The 24,573-nt window shown below is 52.0% G+C and overlaps 1 protein-coding gene across 2 annotated transcripts in view; it reads right to left on the bottom strand.

Moving 5' to 3' along the window:
- Nucleotides 1-4,219: 4,219 nt before the first annotated feature.
- Ndst1 (N-deacetylase and N-sulfotransferase 1) overlaps nucleotides 4,220-24,573 on the bottom strand; it is a 34,522-nt gene continuing 14,168 nt past the window's right edge. Inside the window, exons 3-15 of one of the 2 annotated variants that reach the window (XM_051163342.1) lie at nucleotides 19,008-19,502; nucleotides 17,042-17,129; nucleotides 15,354-15,508; nucleotides 14,430-14,615; nucleotides 13,714-13,842; nucleotides 12,849-13,031; nucleotides 11,945-12,041; nucleotides 10,614-10,737; nucleotides 8,804-8,978; nucleotides 8,210-8,380; nucleotides 7,620-7,729; nucleotides 6,292-6,394; nucleotides 4,220-5,581 (exon numbers count right to left, since the gene is read on the bottom strand). In XM_051163342.1, the coding sequence (XP_051019299.1) occupies nucleotides 5,462-5,581; nucleotides 6,292-6,394; nucleotides 7,620-7,729; nucleotides 8,210-8,380; nucleotides 8,804-8,978; nucleotides 10,614-10,737; nucleotides 11,945-12,041; nucleotides 12,849-13,031; nucleotides 13,714-13,842; nucleotides 14,430-14,615; nucleotides 15,354-15,508; nucleotides 17,042-17,129; nucleotides 19,008-19,502 (2,136 nt within the window). In that variant the 3' untranslated portion in view covers nucleotides 4,220-5,461. Of the gene's footprint in view, nucleotides 5,582-6,291; nucleotides 6,395-7,619; nucleotides 7,730-8,209; nucleotides 8,381-8,803; nucleotides 8,979-10,613; nucleotides 10,738-11,944; nucleotides 12,042-12,848; nucleotides 13,032-13,713; nucleotides 13,843-14,429; nucleotides 14,616-15,349; nucleotides 15,509-17,041; nucleotides 17,130-19,007; nucleotides 19,503-24,573 lie in introns of those variants that run through there. The other variant, XM_051163343.1, reaches the window with a different exon arrangement.

Here is a 24,573-nt window from a genome sequence, read left to right on the forward strand (position 1 = left end):
GATAATCTCAAGGCAGGTCCTTAGTGAACTGGCAGGGGTCGGGGGCTAAGTTTCCTGGAGGAGCCTATGGACCCCTCTGCCTGAACCTGGGCCCCTAGAAGCAGTGCCTTCAATGCACAGAAGAGGTTCAAAGTGCCTTGACCATGCCTGCTGGAGGTCAAGCTCTAAAACCAGGGCCTAGGGATTGGCATTCCAGGCACGTTCTCTAGGTGAGGCCAGTAAGTCCAACTTCTTTCACATCCTAAAAGACCAGGGAACTACAGATCTAAAAGTAAAAGGGGTGTGTCTTCTGGGGATGGTGGCCACACCCAATCGCTCTGACAACCCTGTGCCCAAGGGGTCTTGGTCACCTGCAGCACTTCCAAAGGCATCAATGTAGAGCCCAGGAGAAACAGTCTGTCTTGACCAAGTCAGGATGCGAGTTGGGCAAATTCGGGCCACAATGCAACCCTCCCTATCTCCACTTCCCCTTGCAGCCAAAGGTCAGACACACAAACAGAACCAATATGTACAAACAGAATCCCATTTTATTAGCAGTTAGTTCAAGATTGTACATTAATGGAGGAAAGTTCCCACGTTTAACACAACCCAAAACGGCTGGTTCAAGAGCCCTCTTCAGGTGAGCTGGGTAGCATGCCCTCTGCAACCCCTTCCCACCCCTGCAGGGAGGGAAACCTCTGCCTGCTTCCCACACGTGCCCCCCACCCACTTGGTTGGCCCTCTTCTCTCCCCAGGAAATAACATGAATTTCATGCACAAATTACAAAAAGAGCCCTCTCGCCCATAAGAAAAGCTAGCTCAGTCATAGAAAAGCCTTTTCTCTAGTAGCCTCCTCCAGGCCAGGGGAGAGAAGAGGGAGAGGTGAACTTCTTAGGTGAAAACACTGCAGGAGTCTCCCCTGGCCTTCACACGGGCCCTCAGCAGAGTCGACACATACAGTCATTGCTCAGCCTGTTCAGAGCCCACAGCCAGACTGCATGGAAGGCCTGGGGGGAGGGGGAGGCAGACTTCACAGAGCACAATTGCTTCTTGCATGGACATGTGAAAACCACTGCTATAGCCTCCATCTCCTCCTTTTACGGAGGAGGAAACTGATGCCTTGGAAGGAGGACTGTCACATGGCCACCCACTGTACCCAGGGCTCTTCCCACACCACGGCCTAAAGGAGGCATTCCTCCATCTAGGCCCTTCCCATCATAGCTTGAGATCTTTATCCCTGCTCCAGCGCACACTGACCGACCATCTAGTAAGTAAAGACCCCAGAACCACAGAAGAGGAGTAGGGAAACCGACACAAAGACAGAGGAGGATAGAGATGGACAAAGATGGATGCTGTGTCTGGCATGGAGCAGCCCCGCTCCAAGCTGTATACACTCAGTGCCCAGACTAGCCTCCCTGGGGCAGCCCCGCTCCAAGCTGTATACACTCAGTGCCCAGACTAACCTCCCTGGGGCAGCCCCGCTCCAAGCTGTATACACTCAGTGCCCAGACTGGCCTCCCTGGGGCAGCCCCGCTCCAAGCTGTATACACTCAGTGCCCAGACTAGCCTCCCTGGGGCAGCCCCGCTCCAAGCTGTATACACTCAGTGCCCAGACTGGCCTCCCTGGGGCAGCCCCGCTCCAAGCTGTATACACTCAGTGCCCAGACTGGCCTCCCTGGGGCAGCCCCGCTCCAAGCTGTATACACTCAGTGCCCAGACTGGCCTCCCTGGGGCAGCCCAGCAGGCCATCCCACTCCACAGTGCCCTCGGCCCCTACCCAATGTGATGCTGCCTCTTCAGGGAGGTGGTAGTGGAAGGAGCCACACCTTTGGCAGGAGGGAAAGGCTCCATCAGCACAGAAAGCAAAACTGCCCTTGAAGGCATGTGGGCTAAAGATCTGGAATGTGGGGCTTCTCCATGACGACACACCCTCTGGCCCTAAAAATAATACAATTTGGGGGATAGGAACGGTGGCACACACCTTTAATCCCAGAACTTGGGAGGCAGAGGCAGGTGAATCTCTGAGTTCAAAGCCAGCCTGGTTCACATAGCAATTTTTAGGACAGCCAGAGTTACATGGTGAGACCACGTCTCAAAAAACAAACAAGATGCCATTTCGGACTGGGCCTTCTAAGTGCACACATTTAGTCTCAGCTCTTGAGAGTCAAGTGGATCTCTATGAGTTCCAGGGCTAGCCTAGTCTACATAGCAAATTTTAGGCTAGCCAGGGCTATGTAACGAGACCTTGTCTCAAACAAACAAAAAGCAAAACTTCTTTTTCTTTTAAATCAGATGGGCAGAGGAAAACTTTTTAGTATTCGAAGAAATTTTTAAATAAAATACAATGTTCTTGCCTTGACTGGATCCAATACTAAAACCAGGTGTACTGAGGGGGAGGGGACAAGGTGGGTGCAGACTAGACAGCAGCTATCAGTGGGAGCAGACTACCGTCTTGGCTGTGGCACTGGCTGGTCTGGCAGAAGGCCCTACCTCTTAGGGCAACACTGCGGATAAACTGTCCCACGGTATCTGCAACTTACTTTTAAAACATACGTACATGGAGAGAGAGAGAGAAGACAACCCAGCAAATAAACTCTGGGTGGAGGGTGGCCGGCAGCCACAGCCCAGCGGCGAGCCAGTCTGAGCTTGCCCTTCCCACTGACACACCTGTGGGGCTCTAGGTGGAACCGGCCAGCAGTTTCCCTCCTCTGGAAATGAGCAGACTCGGAAGCACCCACTGCTCACACATCAGGTTTGAGAAGGTCCGTTTGAACCCCGTGCTCATCCTCCATGCTCTTGGAGGCCTGCCCCCTAGAAAGCCATGGGGCCTGGAATGACTGAGGCAGCAGCAGGGGATCTGCACCCGTAAGGCAAAGGCTGTCGGCAGAGACTGCAGAAGAGACAGGGGGTGGGCCTGAAGAACTGAAGTGATTTCCCTCAAACTTTTTGTGTGTGTTTCTCCAAATGCTTCCAGTCAATCAGTGGACATTCCAGTGGAGCGATCCTAAGACTTATCTACTTCACAAGACTCAGTATCTGCAAGGTGTGGCAGCTCTGGGTCCAGAAGTTAGAGGAGCACGGCAGCAACAACCCCCAGGCTTGGAACAGATGGCAGGGGCAGTCTCCAGGGTCTCAAACCTGCCTGTTTCTGCCTGAGGCAGAGACGGATGGAACCGCATGCTAGATGGGGGCCACCCTAACTCACCTCTCACAAGGTCTCACACCACATACAGGAGGCATCCTCACTGACAGGTGGGAAATGAGGCTGAGGGCACGCACTCTGACCCAACTCTGAGTCTGGCTCCAGCTCACTGCTAGGGCATTTGAGCACACCCCATATTCTGTGTAATAACCAGGGCTCACAAGCTCCAAGGCCCCAATAGAAACATGATGTGACATGGCTCTCTCTCTGCACACCAAGATATGCACGCAGATCCCCTGAGCATCCGACACTCTCCCCCACAGTGGAGAGCTCCAGGAGAGACTAGCTCAGAATGGAGACTGCCCTGACTGCAAGGGAGGATGGACTCCAGAAGCAAGAGAACAGAGAAGAAAGAGTAAGGACAGGTCTTGGAAGGGAGGGGCTTAAAGGCACCTGGCTGGGAAAGAGTGGTTTGTCCCCATGTCCTGGAATGACCACAGCTGTGTGACTGAGGGAAAGACAGGAACCTGGAACACACTAGGGTCCCGGGGTGGGCTCAGAGGCAGTGTGGTCCTGGAAGAGCCGTGAGCTCAGAATCAGGGACCTGAATTTAGCTCTCGGCACTGCTTCCAGCAGCTCTGCGACACTGACCAAGGCCAACTCCCATTCCTGGACCCACTTTGTGCCCATCTTGGGACCCTTCCAAGCCTAGGACGACAGAAATGTCCTGAATGATTGGCAGACATTGAAATGGCAGTTGGTGGTGGTGGGGAATAGGGAAAGGACACCCAACCTCAGTCACTTCACATTGTTAAAAGGGGGAAAGGAACAGAACCCAAACAGAAGACAGCCAGAGACCCTGTGTCTGCAGGGACTGGAGACAATTCTGTGGGTCCCTGTGGGCATCCCACTCCCAGGCAGCCCCCAACCTAGCACCATGTGACGGGGGGAGGGGGAGGCCAGCTCTCGGCCCCAGGTCTCCCACCACAGGCCAGCTTTTCCCCGTGACCCAAATACCCCAGTCTTTGTAAAGCCAGACTTCGTGAGGAGAGCTGGTCTTCCTTTTCATCTTCCCGTCTCTGTTCCCTCGGCAGGAGAGGGAAGCAGGGCCCTTCACGCGGTCTCCCTGAGGCCTGGGCTCTTACGAGCACCCTCCCCTTCCCTCCACCTCATTCTCTAGCATTAAGATACGACAATCCTTTGAGGCCAGGGCTTGCCACCATTGTGTACGACTGAATTAAAAACAAACCCAACCAAAAAAAATATAATATATATATACACATTATATATATATATATAAAACACAGTGCGACCCCAGCACCCAGGGTATAAACTCTGGCACCAAGAAAAAAAAAACACATAATATTAAAATACTTTAGCGTCTTAGTATTTGGGAGGTTAAGGGGGTCTCTGGGGACCCTCGGCCACAGGTTGCTGGGCAGAGCAGTGGACAGCACTGCTTGCTGCCTCTGTCGTGTCCACTGGGCCGAACGGTGGCTGTGAAACGAGATATGTACATGGGAGCAAGGACACTGGCAGACTCCTGACTCGCTTCAGCCTTTACCACAGGAAACACCACGTGTCACATCCAGGTGAACAGGACAGGGCCAAGGCCCACGTCTCTGGGCCCAGTGGCATGGCAGTGGCCCAGGGCCTACAGGAGACCATGAGTGCTAGGTGGACATGATAGGGAGCAGAGTCTTTCCCACAAAGGGGAGATGAGATGTGATAGTAATAACCCAAATACAGAGGCCATATGTCCTCTCAAGATGGCCACCCTCACATCCAATCCAATGAGTGCATCTGGGTGCCTAGCGAAAGCCCGGCAGAGCCTGGCTCAAAACCCTCAGGGACATGCCCGGTCTTCCTACCTAGTTGGGCGAAAGGCCCAGCTGCGCTCTTCTCCTTTACTGTCTGGAGGACAGGGAAATATGGCACCTAATACTGAGGGGACACCCTGCTGGAACAGGGTATGATGTGACAAAGGAAAGGGCAGGAGTGGTAGAACACAGTGAGGGACAGGAGGGAGTCTCCAGGACTCCTCCTACCAGGAAATGACCTTCCACCAACAGGAAGTGGTCTCCCCCAGGCAGGGGGGCTGCAAACGAACGGAATGGACCTCCGGTACCAGAGAGGTCCCACAGGCCACACATCCAGCAGTGGATGCTGAGGCGTTTGCAGACCTGCCTGGGCTTCCGGCCCCAATGGGCCTTAGCAGAGTATTGCTCGTTGCTTTTGGCTGGCCGGGCCCAGCACCCTTCTTGGCAGGTCAGTCTGGCTCAGTGTGAGGCAGGACATCCCTGCTAACACAAGCGTTCTGTCTGGCTGTGGTGGCCGAGGCTACCTGGTGTTCTGGAGGTCCTCCCGCAGCCAGGTGGGCAGTGTCTGGCCCATCTTATACAGCAGCTTAGAGAGCTCAATGTTGTGGTCCCGGTAGTAATCCTTCAAGAAGGCTCGGGACTGCAGCGGGAAGAAAGCGCAGGTCAGGGGTGACATGCCAACACATGACCCCCTCTATAACACCACACTCTGCTTTATCCCAATTCTCTCCTAAAAAGAAGCTTCCAGAGAAAATGTTCATGTAGAAGGAGCTCCAAAACGCAATACCCAAGGTCAAAAACCGTGAGCGAGAAGAAAGCATTCATCAAAACTCCAGGCAAGTCCAGGACAGCCAAGGCTAAGCTAACACAGAGAGACCTTGTCTCGAAACACCCCACCCCCACCCCAAAAAAACTCCAGGCAAAAAGGAAGAACATAAAACAAGATGCAATCTGTAACCTTATCTCAATGTGCTTTCTTGCGATGTTCTCCTCTACAGGCCTGTCCTGTCTCTGCCTTCCACAGGTTTAAATCCTGGGGCATGGTCCCCAACTGCCCCTCTAGCCCTTAACACAGCCCTTGCTCAAAATGCCCAGTGCATGTGTGAGCACTCCTGCCTTGGACTGCTTCCGAGTGTGTGAAGGCCATGCACAGCGCCTGCATTACTCGTGGAACACACAGTGCCACTCTTGCTAGAAGCAATGCTGACTGCCAGGGCCCAACCCCTATTTCCTTCTCCAGAGAATGGCTACTGTGCAAGAGGCCCCAAGGCTACTGCCATACTCAAGGCCTCCCCCAAGAGGGACCCCTCCTACTCAGCCCATTAGTATGGGACTATAGTCTCCACTTACATCCAAGTCCATCTCTGGATATTTCCGTCCCTTGCTTTTGCCCAGACACTTGGTTTTTCCTCCTTCAAGCAGTTGGCACCAAAATCCTTTCTTTGGGTCAAACCTGAAGAGGTTGGAAGCCTGAGAGTGAGTGGTCCAGCCTTGCTCCTCAAGCCCATGTCCTTGCCCAAGAAGTGGGGAGTCTCCTTTACTCACACTGTGTGAACACGATGGCTGACACTTGCCATCTGTAGCTCAAGTGTTGCCTTGGCACACTACCTCTCTCCCAGAGCCCCACCTCCACGTTCTAAGTCACTCTGGTCCAAACTGAGCAGCCCCAGCTCCTCCTATAATCCCTGTGGACTCTTTCTAGTCCCACATCTAAGCAGTCTCTAATTTGATAAAGAGTGGGGGTTGGTTTTTGCTTTGTGTTGAACCCAAGCCTCCTTTAACCCCCAAATTTTAAGATGGTAGCAGCCACACATAGAGCCCAGAGTACCACAAATCCATCTTTTTTTGTTGTTGTTGTTAAGATTTATTTATTATTAAGTATACAGTGCTCTGCCTGCATGTATGCATGCCTGTCAGCTCTCATTATAGATGGTTGTGAGCCACCATGTGGTTGCTGGGATTGAACTCAGGACCTTTGGAAGAGTAGACAGTGCTCTTAACCTCTGAGCCATCTCTCCAGCCCCCATGCCAGCCATCTTAGGAAGCAGGGGTTATCCTCCTTTCCCCACCTCCAGAATGACAAGTTGCAGGCTCCAAAACCCAGAGGACTTGTCAAAGGTCACAGAACTCAGTGATTTGTCCTATTTGGTCCTAACCAAATATCAGTGACAAAGCAGCCTACACTCAGGGGTATTGTAGTTTCCTTCTGTTCCGTCTCCAAGACCCCTGACAGTGAGGAGGGAATACTCCTAGGAAAGCAGCCAATGAAGGGAATTTTATTCTCTTGGGACCCCCTCCTTGGATGGAATATACTGCCTGTGTGTGACACAGAACTGGAAGGCAGCCTCCCCAGACCCAGGCCCGGGCAGCCCAGCCTGACACTGGGGAGCTACTTCAACAAAAGAGTCCAGACTGCACTAAAGAGAATGCTTGGAGGATGGCTGAGCAGAAGAGGTCCGCCACTCCCTTCTCCTAAGGCCGAAGCTTTACTGACATGACTTAAGCAATCCTAACACTTACTTTTCTGCTAGAGTCACCATCAGGGAAGAGTTGCGTGTTTTCTTACTAACTTGAATCAACCCTAGGTCTGTCTCTCCCAGCCACTCAAGCCTTTGTTTTCTTGGTCAGGATTCTGGGCTAGGGAAACTGCCTCATGCGAAGGCCAAGGCAACACTTACGCCAAGGTTTTGTGGTAGTCAACAGTGCTGGTCACCCCAAGGAACTTCTGCACTGTGTCCATCACTTTGGCAGGTTCTGTACGCAGCAGTTTGCCATCCAAGACCAGGATCTGGAGAAAAGGAAAGAGAAAAGAGCTGTCTGGATTGGCTTTCATCCCGGTGGCAAACTGCCCGTGCCCACGGCAGCAAGAAAAGCCTGGCTGCAGACACGGGGCCCTGAGCATCCAAAGTCCACCACCTACTCCTCATCCCCTACTCAACTCCTTGCTCGCTGCCAGCTCCCGTCTTACTCTCTCCCAGAATTTATGCAATCAGCAAAGCTGTCCCTGCTCCTCACACCCCTGCAGTGTCCCTACTGCAGCCTTCTGCAGAGCCTGCAGCTCATACTGTTCTGCTCCAGGCTTCAAGGCTTCTCTAGAAGGCATCCTGTGATCCAACCCTGCTAACCCTCCATTCGGGCTTCCTCTCCACCACTACACCCTGGCCCCTCCTCCTTTCTATTCCCCCACCAACCCTCCCCCTCCCCTAGCTTTCCAGGTCCCTTTAAACTAAAGCCACTTCTTTCTCTAAGAGACAAGGCAGGTAACTACCTGGTTGGCATGAAAGGCGCTGAGCCAGCGTTCAATATGCGTTGCATACCAGCCAGGGACCAAGCAACGGTTCTGGAGAGCACGCAGCTTTGAGGAGGCATCAGCGCCAGCTGTGATCACCTCGTGGAAGGTGTACTTTAGGGCCACCGGGTCATCATGGGCTCGCTGGTGCTGCAGGCAAGGGAAGAAGATGGGGGCATCTCAAAGGTGGGGCAAGAGCAAGTGGGTGGCCTAGGCTGATGTCCTGGTTCTGCCTCTCATTGCTTGACCCTCAGGGAGTCATGAAACCCCGAGCCCCCATCCCACATCTTTGAGCAGTAGGAGATGTACTATACCAGCTTCCCAAATCCTCTTCATTGACACAGTCTCTGAGACTCTTGCCACTTCAGGGACTAGCTAACCAGCAAGTAGCAACATCAGTGTTGGTGGCTGACACTCAACATCAGTTCTGCCTGTCACCATCACCAAGCCAGGAGCACCACAGAGGAAGACTATTCTCACCCACCATACACCAGACGATGGTGCTTGTTCAGTGTTGCTTGAGCAAATATACAGCGCCCACCCCCGACGGGGGACGCAGCCCAGCCTACTCACCTGGTACCAGGAGTAAGCCCGGTCAGCTGGATTGATGAGGATGGTGAGGATCTTGGCTTTGGGCAACAGGGCAGCTGCCCGCCGTGGTGCCACTTCTGAATCAAAGTAGTTGGCACTTTTCTCAAAGTAGAAGTCAGAGGTGGTGTTGGAGGGGATAGGAAAGAACTCCATGTACCTGCAGGAAGCCCAGAGGCAGGGCTCAAGGCCAAATCTCATAAGCCAGAGGCCCCAGGAATACAGTGTGACAGGGTGAGGGTCGACAGAGGTAGAATTCCCTCAAAACTCAAGCAAGGTGCACTGCCCCGGGGAGCAAGGGCTTGCCTCTGATGGGGATTTCGGGAGAGACTGCCACTTGGCAGTCTCCTATTCCAAATTCATTTCTTTTCCGTGGGCCCTAGAGAATCAAAAATCTAGAGAGATTGTTAAGGGTGTGATGTGGGTTGTGGGACCTGGAGAGGGGACTCTGCATCTCCACAGACAACCTGTTGACCCTGACTTCTGTCTTAGGACAAGCTAGGCTGAGTGACTCCCACCCAGGAAGGACACCTCCAGGAAGAGGGATGCCCTCTGCCAATTCCAGACGGGATTGTATTTTCCAGTCACCTTCTGCCACTCTTACCCCTCTCTGTAGACTGCCATGGATGAGCACAGCTTTCCACCTGATGCCCTCCTCCAACCCAAACAGAACAGACCCTCTAGGAGATGCCAAAAAGGAAACAAAGTGCACCCAACTAAGAAGCACATATTTCTTCAGTGGTCCCAAGGACCTTTAATGGAACCCCCTAGGACCTATCAGACCTTAATGCCCTACCCCAGACCTACCTATAAAACCAAGGTCATAGGAATAGGACCGCCCTCATTTTAGACCAACCTTCTTTGTAATACCTGACCCCAAGAAAAGCTCAGAAAACAGAAGACTCATTTCCTAAGCTTGGAGTATCCGGCAACAGTACTCAGCCCCTTAACCTTCCTGGCAGAGGTATCCCCATGGGTTGCCCGCTATCCACATTGAAGCGTGCATCTGTGCACTCTGTAGCCAGACAGAATAGGAGTGTACTGCCACAAGGTCAGCTCACCCACATTTCCTTCTAAAATCCTAAACATGCTGGCTGGCAGAGATGCATCTGGCCACAAGGGGCTCTAGCTAAGAGGATACACTTGTTAAAAATATAGACTGAAGGATGGATAAACATGGACATATGATATATGGCAAATGAAAGAAAACAATGTGGAAAAAAATAGCAGAAGGCAAACAGAGGAGCCCATAATCTCTGCACCCAGGGAACCCATTAATCAATAATGCATAATGGCACACAAGGCTTAGAAAGGCAAGGACAAGGACACACAAATAGGAAAACAAATGGGCAACACCAGCCCATGCTAATCCCTAATACAGTGCCTTCTTGGGAAAGCTCTGGTAGGAAGCAGGTGGGAGCCTACTGCCTCCCCCACACACACCCAGAGACTCCTAGAAACCCACAAGAACTCTTCTCCTACAGGTGGCCACACAGAAATGGGCAATCAGAACACTTGGATTTTTACCCTGCTGTCACCATGGCAGTCAGGAAGGGGTGGACCTCGATCTAGCTAGCTCTGACCCTGGCCAAAGGGCTTCCTCATCCAGTGTCCTGTTTGCCACAACAAACACCATTGCACCATGACTCAATGGTCACTGTGCCTTGTCCCTGTTTATAGAAATTTCAGCTGCGTGTAAGCAAGCCCCAGCTGCTTCCTGCTGTGGTCACATTAGCCACTCTAGCTGGCTCCATCATGGCCTTTCCTGGCCTGCTGGAGACAGTAGTCCACTTACCAGTCAATGCCTTTGTGATAGTTGTGGCCGTTAAAAAACTGGATCTCCTCAAAGGTCTCGGAGCTGGGGTAGTTGCTGCTGAGGTCTGGGTGCATGCCCAGGAACAGGTAGAGGGCCGTGGTGCCTATGGAGGGAGGGCGGCGGGGGCAGCTGAGACCTCAGCCCAGGCCCCCAACAACAAGAGTACATTCTGGGCCTATCTTCCCTATTCAGTGAGAGGACCTAGGAAAATCCCCTCCCTTCTGGAGTCTTAGTTCCCTCATGAGAATAATAAAGGGTGCACTAAACGCAGAGACGGTGAGGTCTACAAACGGTTATGTCCTATAGTCCTTCTGACACTGTTAATATCTCATAGCCTTCTCCACCACTAAACAAGGATTTTTCTTCAGTCTTTCTCACCACTGCACTCCAAGCCCAGTTAACTGCTGGCTCCTCAAGCTCAGAACTAGGTGCTTCCTGCGGGTCTAACTCTGGGCCTCTGTACACACGGGAACCTGAATGGCCCAGGGCCAAGGAAGCACTGCCCATCTCACCACCACTCACAGGACGCTCCTCTGCTGCTCTTTATTGCTGTTTTGTTTGCTTGCTTTTGCTTTTTGACAGAGTCCTGTTTCACTCAGGCTACTTGAGACTCCAGGCTCTTCCTGCCTCAGCTTTCAAATGCTGGCCAACATAAAACTCTCTAGAAGCCAAGAAACCTAGGTGCACTATCCCTTCCTGCTGGTGCCTCCCTGTCACATTCCCTTCCTCCTCTTTGAGAGACCTTCTGCTCACTCTCTGGGTGCTCTGTGTAACCAGCACATGCAGAGAGGCTGTGAATCTGACGATGTTGATAAGCTTCAGGGTCACAGAGGTCAGGTCTCAATACCTGGAACCATCGCTGCCCAACTATGCTACACAAAGTCTCTTAACTTCTCTGAACCTCTGTTCTTGTCCAGAAAGGGGAGTACCTAGCTGTCCTTACAGAGCTGAGCACTTCTTTCTGACAGACATGACTAATTGATCACAGTCCTCTTTGCACTGACCCACTTTTGCCTGGCACCACTCAAATTTGGAGAGAAGGTGATCTAGGCATCCTTCCTGGCTTATCTCAGAGATTCCGAAGAGGGCATCCAGGGTGTTCTCTAAGGCTCTGGCTCAAAAGAAATGCCACATCCCCCTCTGCTTTCCACCCCCAGAATGACAGGCAATTCATATCTGTCCCCACGTTGCTCCCATTTCTGCTAAGAGGAGACAGAATATCTAAGTAAGATGGCTAAGTAAGATGGTTAAGTAAGATGGCTGAGATAACAGACAGCGGGGTAAGCTGGGTCAAGGGTCAAGAGACCTGCCTGTTTTCTGGGGGCCAATGATGAGAAGCTTTGGAAATCGGTCACATGTCTTCTCCTTAGACCAGATATCTTTGTGGCGTTTGTCCTCACAGGGATCCTAAAACAGCAATGGAAAGGAAGTGAGGGAGGCCTAAGGCCCATGAGTGAACTCCCTCCATATGTGGGTTTATGTTTTTATTTGTTTGCTTTTTAAAAAACCAGGGTCTCATTATATAACCATGGTTGGCCTGGAAGTCACTACATAAACCAGGCTGGACTCAAACTCACAGAGACCCACCTGACTCTGCTTCCCAAGTGCTGGGATTAGGGGCCTGCATGTTATTACCCAGAAGTTACATAGCTCTTACCCACCCTGTGCTCTTGACATAGCCTCACCTCCAGGCACCACTCCGTGACAGACAGGAACCATTCTGGTTAATATTATAATTCCATCAAGCCTGGCAAATGGCCGGCTATGTGCTCATCACTAACAGGAACTCGCAAGCACTTGTTGACTTTAACTGTACAAGCTATGCCTGTACCTAGGGTTCAGCAAACTTTCCCTGAAGAGTGGGACAAACATCTTGGGAAATGTTTAGTAAACATGGCAGGCTTACAGTACTCTCTGGGTTCTGCTGCGCTGACACAAAAGTGGCACACAAGCGTGACTGGGTGCCAACAAAGAGAAGTTGCACCCACAGCTCTTTAAGGCTCTTTGCCACGGCTGTGTATGAGTGTGCAAGCCCACAGAGGTTTAAGAGTATGGGTGGGGGCATACAGAATATGTAATGCATTGCACCTATGTGTGCCCACACTGCTGAGGAAGTATGAAACATAACGGCAGAGCCTTGAGCCCAAGCCTGCAGCACATGCCTGACAACAGAAGGCGAGATGTGGTAGCAAGGCACCTTGCTGTTCTGCCTACCTGCCAAAGCGGGTCCTTCTCCTCAGAGAAGATCTGGAAGTACTTCTGGGCCAGCTGCACAGGGGGCAGTGTCTGCAACCTCAGGTTGGTCCAAGAGTGCAGGAAGCGCACCAGGTGCTTGAAGGTGTACAGCCCTAGGCGGTCGTTTCCATAGTTGGATAAGTGTGTCATGAAGATGCTGATCTGTTCCAGCGAAGGGAGAGGGAGGTAGGGCTGGGTCAGCTTCCAAGCCACCCTTACCCCCACCTGCTACTGGCAACTGATACCCAGGGCAAGGCACACTGGGACTATCAACAAACTGTGACCTTGGGCTAGGTTCAGCCAAGGAAAGCCAGGTCTAACTGATAACATTAAAGGCCTAGAGTAGGAAAAGGCCTTGGGGCAGGAGCTATTTGTGTTGTTTCATAAATCAGGGAGGGGTGTACACAGACTCTGGGGCAAATGCAGTTCACAAGGCTAAGGATAACACACACACACACACACACAGAGCTTATTTCATATTGTTAGAGTAAGGATAGTTGGTGCCACCTTGTGAATCAGAGAAGAGACTCTCAAAAGGTGAAATACCTGTGGTTTGAGTGTATATGTGTGTGCACATGTATACACACACAAAGAATAGACAGGGAACAGGAATAAAAAGTGCTAACATTTATGTATAGAAGTGCACAATTACAAAAGAGTTACACCAATGCTTTTGTCTGCGTCACACACCAGAGGAGGCCAGTGCCAGAACTGGACAGCAGACCTCCGGTTTCCATGCCCCCATGCCAGCCTGTCCACTCTTCCCTAGCTGGGAAGCTTCTTATGTGACAGACAGGCTGTCAGCACCCCTCCTCATAGCAGCCTTGGGCTGCAGAGCACTCACAGGATTGAGGAGCACAGTGAGGAAGAGCTCGCCGCCATTGATGATCTTGTCCAGCTCACTGGAGCCTCCAGGGTACTCATTGTAGAAGATGGTATGTGTGAAGAGGCCGCAGGTCTGCCGAGGAAGGACCTGGGGCAGGAGGAGAGGAGCCATGCTATCTCCATGGTCAAGAAAGGAAGGCTGCTTCTTCAGGAAAAGGGCTGGGGCCTCCTTGAAAGATGCTCTCCTATGAGGCCACACAGCTGCACTCCCAGGAATCCTTCTTCCCAATGCTGCAATGTTCCCCAGGAACCACTGGCCTTGCTTTACACTTTGCTGCTATTCTCTACACAAAATAAACAGGCCCAAAAGGAGCAGCGGAGTTTCTAGAAACTTGGACCATTTGTGGAAAGGGTCTTTGACCCTCTGACACAGCATTGCAGGCAACATCAGAACCTAGCTGCTCGTACCACACAAACACCTGTAACTCCAGCACTGGTGAATCTGATACCTCTGCAGGCACCTGCACTCCTCCACACATGCACATGCATGCATGCACACACCACACACACACACACACACACAAGCTACAGGCTGGTACTCGGAGAAGCCTTCAAGGCAGAACAGCAGCAGAAACTGGCCCCAAACCTTAAACCCAGCCAATCGCAGCCATGCCTCCTAGCATCGTGTGCAGCCCCATGATGACAATGCCCACCGTACCCCTCCCAGCCACTTGCCATGATGCCATTGTGGATGAAGCCACGGCGGTAGCGGGCGGGCTTCAGATGGGGGTACTCCTCTGTGCTGGTCACACGGATGCTCCACACCTGCTTCCAGGCCTCATATAGCTGCACATGCACAGGGTACACACCAGAGTGGTGGGGCGCCACTGCATACCCCATGTCTGTGGGAATGCCGTGCTCCTGGGGAGAGGATGACCCAGGCAGAATGAGAATTTTGAACACAAGAAAAAAACAAAAGACTAACATGACAGGGCACATGGTCTGAGCCCATTGGTACAGATGGGAAAACTGAGGTGGGGGTGCGGAAAGGAGGCAGCTGGCAGAAATGAGCCTAGAACTTGGGTCTCCTGACTCTTACTGGTTATATGCCTGGCACCAAGCTCAGAGGACTCACACTCCTGCTGTCTCCTGCCTCTGCTTGGCCAGTGTGTCCAAGCTGGTCTTCTGATCTCTCTCAAGTACCTCTGCCAGCTCTCCAGAGGTTCCACCGTCCCTGCAGGTAGGAGTCTGGGTCCAGGAAATGAACTGCCCTCAGCATGAGTCCTGAGGTGATCTCCTGGGCCTCAGTTTCTTTTATTTGGGTTTTAGGGTTTTGCTGTTGCTTTGTTTTGAGACAGTGGCTCATGTAGACCGGGCTAGTCACAACTGATCCTCCTGCCTCTGCCTCCCAAACGCTGGGATTCCAGGCATGTACCCCCAGGCCCCAAGACCTTCAGCTTCTGATCTATAGAATGGGACTGGCCCCTTGAAGTGTCCGGGAGACCATGTCTATCAAGGCAGCTCACCCCAGTCTCTGGCACAGAAACAGACCTATCAAACTTTACTGCACAGCACTGCAGGGCCAGTGACACCCAGCCCAGGCCCTGGTCCCCCCACCCCCCTCCCCCCCGGTTCTGTCCCACGGGGAATCTTACTCACGACAGCGAACTTCTTGTTCAGGGCCATCTGCTCAGCCAGCACAGACTGGTTGTGGAAGAGGTGGGGCTGCATGTGGCTCCACATGTGGGGGAACCACCAGAACTCTTTCACATAGGACAGCAGCAGATCATCCCCAGCATCCTCAGCATCTGTACCTATGATGGCGACACAGAGCACTGAGCACAACCACCTGGCCACACAGCCTCCAACCTGCCCCTGACTGAAATGGACTATTCAACCCCAGGCTACCTAGGAGCTGAGTGAAAGAGTCAACTAAGCTTTGGCACAGGGAGACCCGTATAGTCTAGACTGCCCTCCCCTCAGCAGGAGGGAGGGCATCATCTCCTCTGTGGGTTCTTGGTGTTTGAAGCCAACAACCTTGAGTGTTTCTTCTATCTCCATATACCTACTCTCATCCTATTCCAATGATCCAAACTGCACCATAAGCACTTTTACCCACTAACAAGTTCTGGGCGGATACAGGATGCTTACACCTCTGGCCCAGAGATACAATGATAACTCCCTCTCATCCGCTAAGGGCTAAGAACACAAAACGCAGAAACCACCAGTAGCACTCTCAGACACCTTTGGGCTATCTTGCACATTCTTAACCTCAACCTACTGCTGCCCCCAGTGGCCTTGCCTAGAACTGCAGATGAGGACCACAGGCTGACTCCCTTTCTCTTCTTTTCTTTCTTTCTTTCTTTCTTTTTTTTTTTTTTTTTTTTTTTTTTGGTTTTTCGAGACAAGGTTGGTTCCTCTGTGTAGCTTTGGCTGTCCTAGACTCACTTTGTAGACCAGGCTGGACTCAAACTCACAGTGATCCACCTGCCTCCCTTTCACTTGCCCAGCATGTGAGGAACTTGGAAGAACTGTTGACCTCAGTCCTGCTACTGAAACAAAACAGAGGATGTGGGTGGCCATGCTGGGGTGCGGCAGTCATTTGTGCTTTCAATTTCTACGCTATGTACTTTTTTAAAAGATTTCTTTATTTATTATGTATACAATATCCTGCCTGCAAGCCAGAAGAGGGCACCAGATCTCATTATAGATGGTTGTAAGCCACCATGTGGTTGTTGGGAATTGAACTCATTACCTTTGGAAGAGCAGTTGGCGCTCTTAACCTCTGAGCCATCTCTCCAGCCTCGCTATGTACTTCTATAGCATTCTTAAAACTCAACCCATTTCTGGCCAACGAAACAGCTCAGCGGGGCCTTGTCAGCAATGAAATGGCTAAGCCTGACAACCTGAGATCGATCCCTGAGGCATCCACACAGTGGAAGAAGAAACCCAACCCAAGGCTGTCCTCTCATCTCCACACATGCTGTGACATATGAATACAAACATATGTATACACACAGTAAATAAGAATGCAATAAAGCATTTTGATTCAACTGTTATCTTTTATAAGTGGAAATCGTTTTGAAAGGAGAGGATGAGGAGACAGAAGGAAGAAGATACTTAACCTAGGAGTGAACAGGCTGCTAAGCCACATGCGAAGCCTGTTGCTGTTATTACTGTCCCCAATGCCCTCTGCTGGGATGTCTCTTGTGACCATAAGCTCTGGAGTCACCTTGCCCCACCCCACCACATGCAATGTATCTGGTGTTCTGTACCAACAATCAGAAGGGGCAGTTTGGGAGACGCCCAAGAGGTTGTGCAGAGGGCAGGGGTCACCCACCACGTACCTGTGTGGAAGAATTTCCCCGAGTAGCCCAGGTTGAAGGTGAAGTTTGGTATGTGTGTGCGAAGTTCATTCTGTGTATCAAACAGGGCCTAGGACAGGCAGAGGAGAGGCAGCAGTGAGGGGAGGTCAGGAGGTCAGACTCCTCCCACTGAGCATCTGAGGGGTGTCCGGCTACAAGACTCAACACAGGGCTGGCAGCAATAGCTCTGTGATGGAGCACTCGTCTCCCACCTGAGGCATGGGTTCTATCTTCAGCACAGCGCTCAAGGTGCAAATGTTGGGCCCTTGCTCCAATGCTATGAGCATCAATCAAGATGGCAGCAGGGCTCAGCCACAGAGGGACCATCTAAGCGCACACTCTGTGAGGCGGCACGGGCTGCACTTCCAAGAAGCCAGACCCAGGACACCTCCTGTATCAGGCTCTATCTGGCTTGAGAAGACCTAAGCTCCGGCCTGGCTCAGCAACTCGTCTGAAAAGCTTTTGGATTTCTCTAGGCCTTAACTGCCTAGGGGGACCAAAGAGCTCTGTCCTCACGGGGTTCTTCAGAGCAGAGAGACTCCGCCTGGAAAATTGCCTGACTTGTGGTAGAAAAGTGATGAGAAATGAGGGCTATGGTGATGTCACTGACACCACAGTATCTTCCCATGAAGGATTTCTCTTCCTCAGGGGAATGCGAGAGTAGACCAAAGGATCCTGACCCCTCCGAGGACATACTCTGTGCCAATATTCCCATGTGAACACATCTAGCGCCCTGCTAGTCCATGGAAGGGGCCGACCTGTGGGCGAGGGCTGCACTGTTCACAGGGCTTTGAGGAAGCCTGCAGGAGCCCACTTTCGGGCAGCATGGTTACCTCGGGCATCTGACCAAGGCTGTGCTGCCTGACACACAACATGGTCCAGCCATGCAGCCTTGGGCAAACCGCTCTATCTCTCTGGGCCACAGAAGCCTCCTCTGCTGCTATGGCCCAGTGACGTAATCACATAAATGGCTGAGCACAGAGGCTAGCACTCACCTAACCCCAGCTACAGGCTCTGGTGGGACTACAGAAACTATACTGTGTGGTCAGTAGAACCTTCCTTGGGCCAGCCCTGCCAGAGGGTTCAAGTTCAAGAGGACAACACCAGTAGGTCTGCAGCGCTAAGGAAAAGTGCCTGCCACACTGTCTGAGGCCTCTCGCAGCATCAAAGAGGTCTGTGCCTGGTGCTAATACATCTCTAGCCCTGCTAATCTCCCAGAGAGGACACCCAGTCAGCAGGCGGAGGCTCTGGGAATTGATCCCCTGTTTTGTTTCCATCTGCTTTATGGTTCTGTTTGCCCTCTGTGGTGGCAACCCGTACACATGCTGTCTCCTCTGCAGAGTCTCCAGTAAGATAAACGACCGGAGACACCTGCATCTTACAGACTATCCCCTGGCAGGCTTCTTTCTTGGTGACTCTGTGTGTGTGTGTGTGTGTGTGTGTGTGTGTTTGTATCCCTGTTTTTTGCAAAGAGAATCCACAAACAATTTGGTGACTCGTTTCGGAATTCAACATAAGCATCCCGCTATCCATATACAGCTGTTAAAACGCGTTGTGCATCTGACTTGGGATCTTATTCTGAAGAATCTTGTGGGAGCGCTGATAATGACAAACATTTTTTAAATTAATTAATTTATTTATTCACTTTGCACCCCGATCGTGGCCTCCTTCCTGCTCTCCTCCTGGTCCTACCCTTTTAAAAAATACACATCTGGGCTAAAAGGCAGATTACAACCCTGGCCGGTTTGTTTTTTGTTTCTGCCTGGGTCTCTTCCTCCTGAACTCCAGGAAACACATGCAAAATCCCTCCAATGCATTTTTAGATGCTTCTTGCACACAGTAAGACAGCAAATGGCTGAAGCGGGGATCATGGGTCTGCAATTAACAGCGCACAGGAGGTGCAGATGAGGTGCGGCCTCATGAGGCACTACTCCAAGACCCTCCTTACCTTCACATCTTCCACCTTCATGCGTGTGCCCTCCTTGCCAACAAATATGTCATCGATATCCACCAGGATGTACCGGTCCAAAGGCAGCGAGAGGCGCTTCCCTGTGAGGAAGGCCACAGCATCCACGAAGACAAGCTTATGCAGCCAAAAGTTGAGGTTGTTGCCAAACAGCACACGCTGGATGCCATCATGGAGGCCCAGGTCCTGGACCACAGTAGCATGCAGTGCAGCATGCAGGCCAGCGTCCGCACCCAGGTGTGGGATGGACTCGGAGGAGCGTGTCTTGGCCAGCAGCACTGGTTCATAGGTAGAGTGGTTGGACTGGAACACGGTCCAGTCCTCACCGGGCAGCACCCCTTTCTCTACCTCACTGGGCCGTGTCACATAGAGCAGTGGGGACTTGGGGTTGATGCTGCAGTCCTTCAAGCCCAGGTTCGAATGCAGGAAAAGAGGGAAGCCTTTGAGCTGTGCACTCAGCAGGCTGTTCTCATTGGCCTACAGCAGTGTGGGGTGGGAGAATAGCTGTCAGGCATAGTTGATAACAGGAATGTCAACGATATTTATAATTTCACAAGAGCTACCACAGCCCTGAATGCACACACAGTTACAGACACACATGTATACACATAGCACATGCATGCACACACACACACACACACACACACACACACAGAGCTAGACAGACACATGTGTATGGATACACACACACTGACATACATATACCTGACAAAACAGCCAGCCTCCCACACAGAAAGGCAGCTCTCTAGCCCACTAGTCACCACTGACACTGATACGGTCTGCACCACCTCCCGTTTCCTCCAGAGAAGCTGCTGCTATCCCATTCCCTGGACTCCATCTCCTATTTCCTGCTCTCCTCACTTCTCATGCCCTCCCTCGCCCTTCCAGGCAGCTGACCCTAGACACGGTGCATTTGTCCTTGCTCCTACACTGGCTCTATTATCTCCTCTGGAACTGGTAAGCTCCTGTTCATCCCTCAAAAGCCAACTCACATGCCTGCTTCCTGCAGTGGCCTCCCTAGGATCATGGCACTGGGTTCAGAGCCTCCCTCCCACCAGACTGCACCTACTTGAGAACAAGGATACATTTCTTACTTGGGATCCCTGACACCAAGCAGGGACACACATTCGTTTGATGAGTAACTATTTTTAAGACTAGAAGAGGAACAGATATCTAGCACCTGATAACATGGGTTTCAGGGATAATTTGTCAGTCTGCAGCTATGTACTGACCAGACATTATACTAAGTATTTAATGAGATATGGTGAGAAAAAAGACAGTCGGGAAACAAGAGTGTAAAGTGAGAAAATCAGATGTGGTCTTCCCCTTAGAGTCAAGCCAGAAGGAGAGACAACCATCAAAACAGCATAATAAGAATAAAACATGACCAGAACAGATGCTGGGACTCCGGTAAGAGTGGTATGGAAGGATGGGGGGATGGAAGGATCCAGAGGGTTCAGAAGCCCCACAAGGAGACCATCAAGGCTGGCTGATCTGGACCCAGGGGACCTGAACAAATTGTTGCACCAACCAAGGACAATACATGCAGTAAACCTAGACCCCCTGCTCAAATCTAGGCAATGGACAGCTCATTCTCCACAGTTGTGGGGAGATCGGAGACAGCCTCTGACATGAACTCCAGTGCCCTTGATTTGATCACTTCCTCTTGGTGAGGAGGCCAGGCAGCACATAGAGGAAGGGGAAGCAGGCTATCCGATGAGACCTGATCGGCTGTGGTGATATAGTGGGAGGTCTGGGGGAGGGGAAGAGGGCGGAAGACGGAGGGAGTGGGGAATGGGAAGAGATAAACGAGAGGATAACAATTGGGATGTAATCTGAATAAATTATAATAAACTTTTTAAAATGTTTAAAAGAATAAAACATAGTATGCCTACATGGAAAAGGTCAAAGCTGTGGATCAGCACATGCTGGGCAGTCAGCTGGCTCAGGAGGCTCCTGGAGAAAAGGCCTCTGGAGCATGTGAGTGATCAACCAGGAGGCAGAGGTCAAGTCCTGAGAACAGCCCTGTGAAAAGGCCTTGAGGCAGGAGACCGCACAACGTGATCAAGAAACAGCAAGGAGTCATGGAGAAATCAAAAAGGAGAAGAGGCAGGAAGGTCATGGGGGCCAGGCCCAGGTCAGGAAACCCTAAGATTATGCATGAGGTCACAGGTTCCAGTTTGCACTCAGAGAAAGGAGAAGAGCCACCCACATGACACTTGCAGGGCTGCCCCAGTGAGAACCTGAGCACATGCTTAACAGATTAGATGGTGGGTTTTAGTCTGAGCCTGCCCAGAGGAAGCTGTTAACTAATCTTAACAGCCAGGCCTTCTCAGTCCCACCGAGCCTCGGCAGGGGCTGATTCTGTAAACTGTGATAAGGAACCACACTAGATTTCCAAATGTACAGAGTGACTGTCAAGTCCCCGCACAGCTTCAGTGCTGAGGTGCAAGAGGCTGAGACCCATCCACAAAGAGAGCCTCCCCAGGCTCCCGGCTCCCCACCACCCTAAGTCAGCACTGGCCCAGAGTGTGACCTATGAGGGGGCCCATGACACATCAGGCCCTGTTTACTGCTGCTGAGGCCAGGGAAGCCACCGCAGAGGCCAGGAAGCCACTGGTGACACTAGAGCTCAGGGATCCCATTTCAAAGCCCCGGCCCCGAGCTTGCTGTAAGGTGCTGGTGGCTTGTCTAGCTAGCTAGAGTGCCACAGAGGAGGGAGAAGCCAGGCCATGACAGCTACCACAGGCTGCCATGAAAGGACCCAGCCAGGGAAGGGAACAGACGGCCTAAGCACTGGAGATGCTGGCCCTGTCCCAGGCAGGGTCCATCTAGACTGGACCGTCTTCCTACTCCTCAACAATAAGGAGACAGCCACTCTCCAAACAGGTCACCCTGACATAAGAAAAGGCCCGAGAGAGGAGTGGGACATGAAAGCCTAGCACAGACATCTTTATCAACAGGCAAGCTGCCCTAAGAAACCCCACATCCTGTCTGTGGGTCTCTAGTCAGCTCTTTCCTATGCAGTCTTCTGAGGTCATCCAGTTAGAAGCAATAAGCTGGGTTGTCAAACCTTGGCTGGGTGGCATACTAACTCTGTCACTCTGGTAAAGCCACTTAATTTTTTGAGTCCTGTTATCTGGAAACAAAGTGCCCACTCTATGTGACAGAGCATGCAAAGCAACAGGCTGGGCTCTGAAAGGTCAGGTGACCTTCGCCATCCCTCAGGGTGCATTCAGACAAAGGACATCTACCCTGCGAGGCCGAGGAATGGGCGCAGGTGAGGGCCCGACCCCCACCTCAAGGACTTCTCAGGGGCACGATGTCAGAGGCACAGCCCAAGTACAGCTGCTGTGCTTACTGAACAGAGAGTAGACAAAGCGCCCCAGCTGCCACGGATGGAGTGAGCCCAGGCACTGTGCCTCGCCCTCAGTGCTTCCCTCAACCGTCTTACTTCCAGCATGGTCTAGAGGCAGCAGCTATAACTAGTACCATTAGTTGAGCATCCGGGCCAAGGTCACATTGCTTCTAAGTTTCAGAAAGATTTGGCCCAGAGTCTGGCCTTTTAAGCTTGTGACCTCACCCTGCCTTGAGAACCTGGCCTCTGAAAGAGATAGAACTTGAGCCTTGGCACTTGAGTCTGACAAGTCCAAGGCACAGCACAGAAACCAGCCTCTGCAGAGAGCAGCGATGTGCCACGGCCACCAGGCGGCGCGCACTCTAACGGAGCAGTCACAATCACAAGCCTCAGCTCAAAATCCTGGAGGAGCCTTCATGTCAGCACAGGGAGAGGCACATTTGCCACGGACCCCGGGGAGATTCTGAGCATGTCCCTGCTCTTCAATGGGCCTCGTGTTCACCTTAAACAAGGGGCTGGCATGACATAGGGTCCGAGCTCTGCCGTTTTAACCCTGGTCAATGTCCACACCTGAGGCCCCGAGCCTAGTATACAACACGGGGCTTCTGACACAGACTTCCACTAAGTGAAGCAAATTCAGCAACTAGACTCGTCAAACCATAGAAAAGACCAGGCCTACACAGTTCGGGACTTTTTGGACTTGAACCCTGGATAATACTTGGTAGGGGTGAGAGCTCAGGTATGTTTCCTAATTTCTCTCTGCCTCAGTTTCCTCCCCTCTTAAGTCAGCAGACCCTCTCTCTGCCTGCCTTGGAGAATGGCTTATTAGTGTGAAGTAAGTTAATTTGTGTGAAGCAGGCAGGCAGCACACGGCACCGAAGGAGCTCTCAATAAATGCCGGCCGTTCTGCTGCCTCTCAGGCCTGGGGCTCTGAATCAACCTTAATGAAGTTCATGGCAGGAAAGGGTATAGAGTACAGGGGAGAAGAAGAAAAAGCACAGAGACAATGAAGCCAGCCTAACTTTCTGCTTCTGTAAAGCCGTAAACCAGGCCAGTGTTCCCCAGAGGGTGCTCTGTGAAAGAGATCAAGCCGGCTGAGAAACAAATCATACCGGGCCGCCCCGCTGCAGGATTTCTAAGGGCCTTTGGTTTTTTGACTCACTTTCCCTTTTCAGTGGCAGAGCCTCCTGCTGTATTAGTGCATGAAAGAGCGTGCTGTGGGAAGCCTGGGCTAAGGCAGCCTCTCCCGGCACTGAACAAAGGAATATCGTGCAGGGAGGCTTGGGACATGGGCACCTTCTGCCTGGAGCCTATCACATCGTGCCAAAGCTGCCCTTAGCCTTGTGCCCTTCCCAGCCCCTTTAAGCCACTTCAAAGGGGACAGCTTTCCTGGCTGACCACAGAATCCAGCACTGTCCCCCACGCTCTCTCTCCAAAACCCTTCTCTGTCCCCTTTTCTTACGTTTATCACACCTGCCATAGCATCTGCTTTGCCAGTCCCTCACTCCAGCCCTACTGTGCGACAACATCAGCTGTGTGCAAGCAGGGATTTGTCTGTTCCCGTTACAATGCACTGGCTCCTGCACAGGAGCCCAGGACACCGGAGGTATCCAGTGAACAAACCTCCCCCAAAGCCCCCAAGCCATGGGCCCAGTTGCTGCCTGTATTCATCTTGCATGGCCATATATCTGTTGGTCCTGCCCACTCCTCAAGGACAAGCTTTCTGCAATGACCCCCATGCCGGGGTGGTTCTGGGAACACCTCCCCAACTGCTCATTGGGATTCCTTTCTCCTTTCTCTCATGCAAAATGGCTCTGGTTTAGGAGAAACACAAACTTCACCCCCCCCCCCTACCCCCTTCCCCCCCCCACCCCATGGCTATCTCCAAGAGGAAGACAATGGGCAGAGAACCAAACTCCCTCCGATGCGTAACTTAACCCCCTTGTGCCGTAGCTTGCTCATCCTCTGAGATGACTGCCAAGGCAGGCTTCAGAGTACCTAGCAGAGTACGCCCTTTCCTACCTTGCACCCAGCCCTGAGTCTCCTTCCTTCAGGCAAGTGCCTACTGTGCACTGAGCCCCATGTGCAGCAGCAGACAGGGCCTCTAAATACTTATTAAGCATCTACTAATAGCAGGCAGGCAACTATGTAGCCTTCACGACAAGCCTGGGAACTAAGTGCTACCCCCTG

Source organism: Acomys russatus, chromosome 20 (genome assembly GCF_903995435.1).
Source record: "Acomys russatus chromosome 20, mAcoRus1.1, whole genome shotgun sequence".
Taxonomy (NCBI): Eukaryota; Metazoa; Chordata; class Mammalia; order Rodentia; family Muridae; genus Acomys; species Acomys russatus.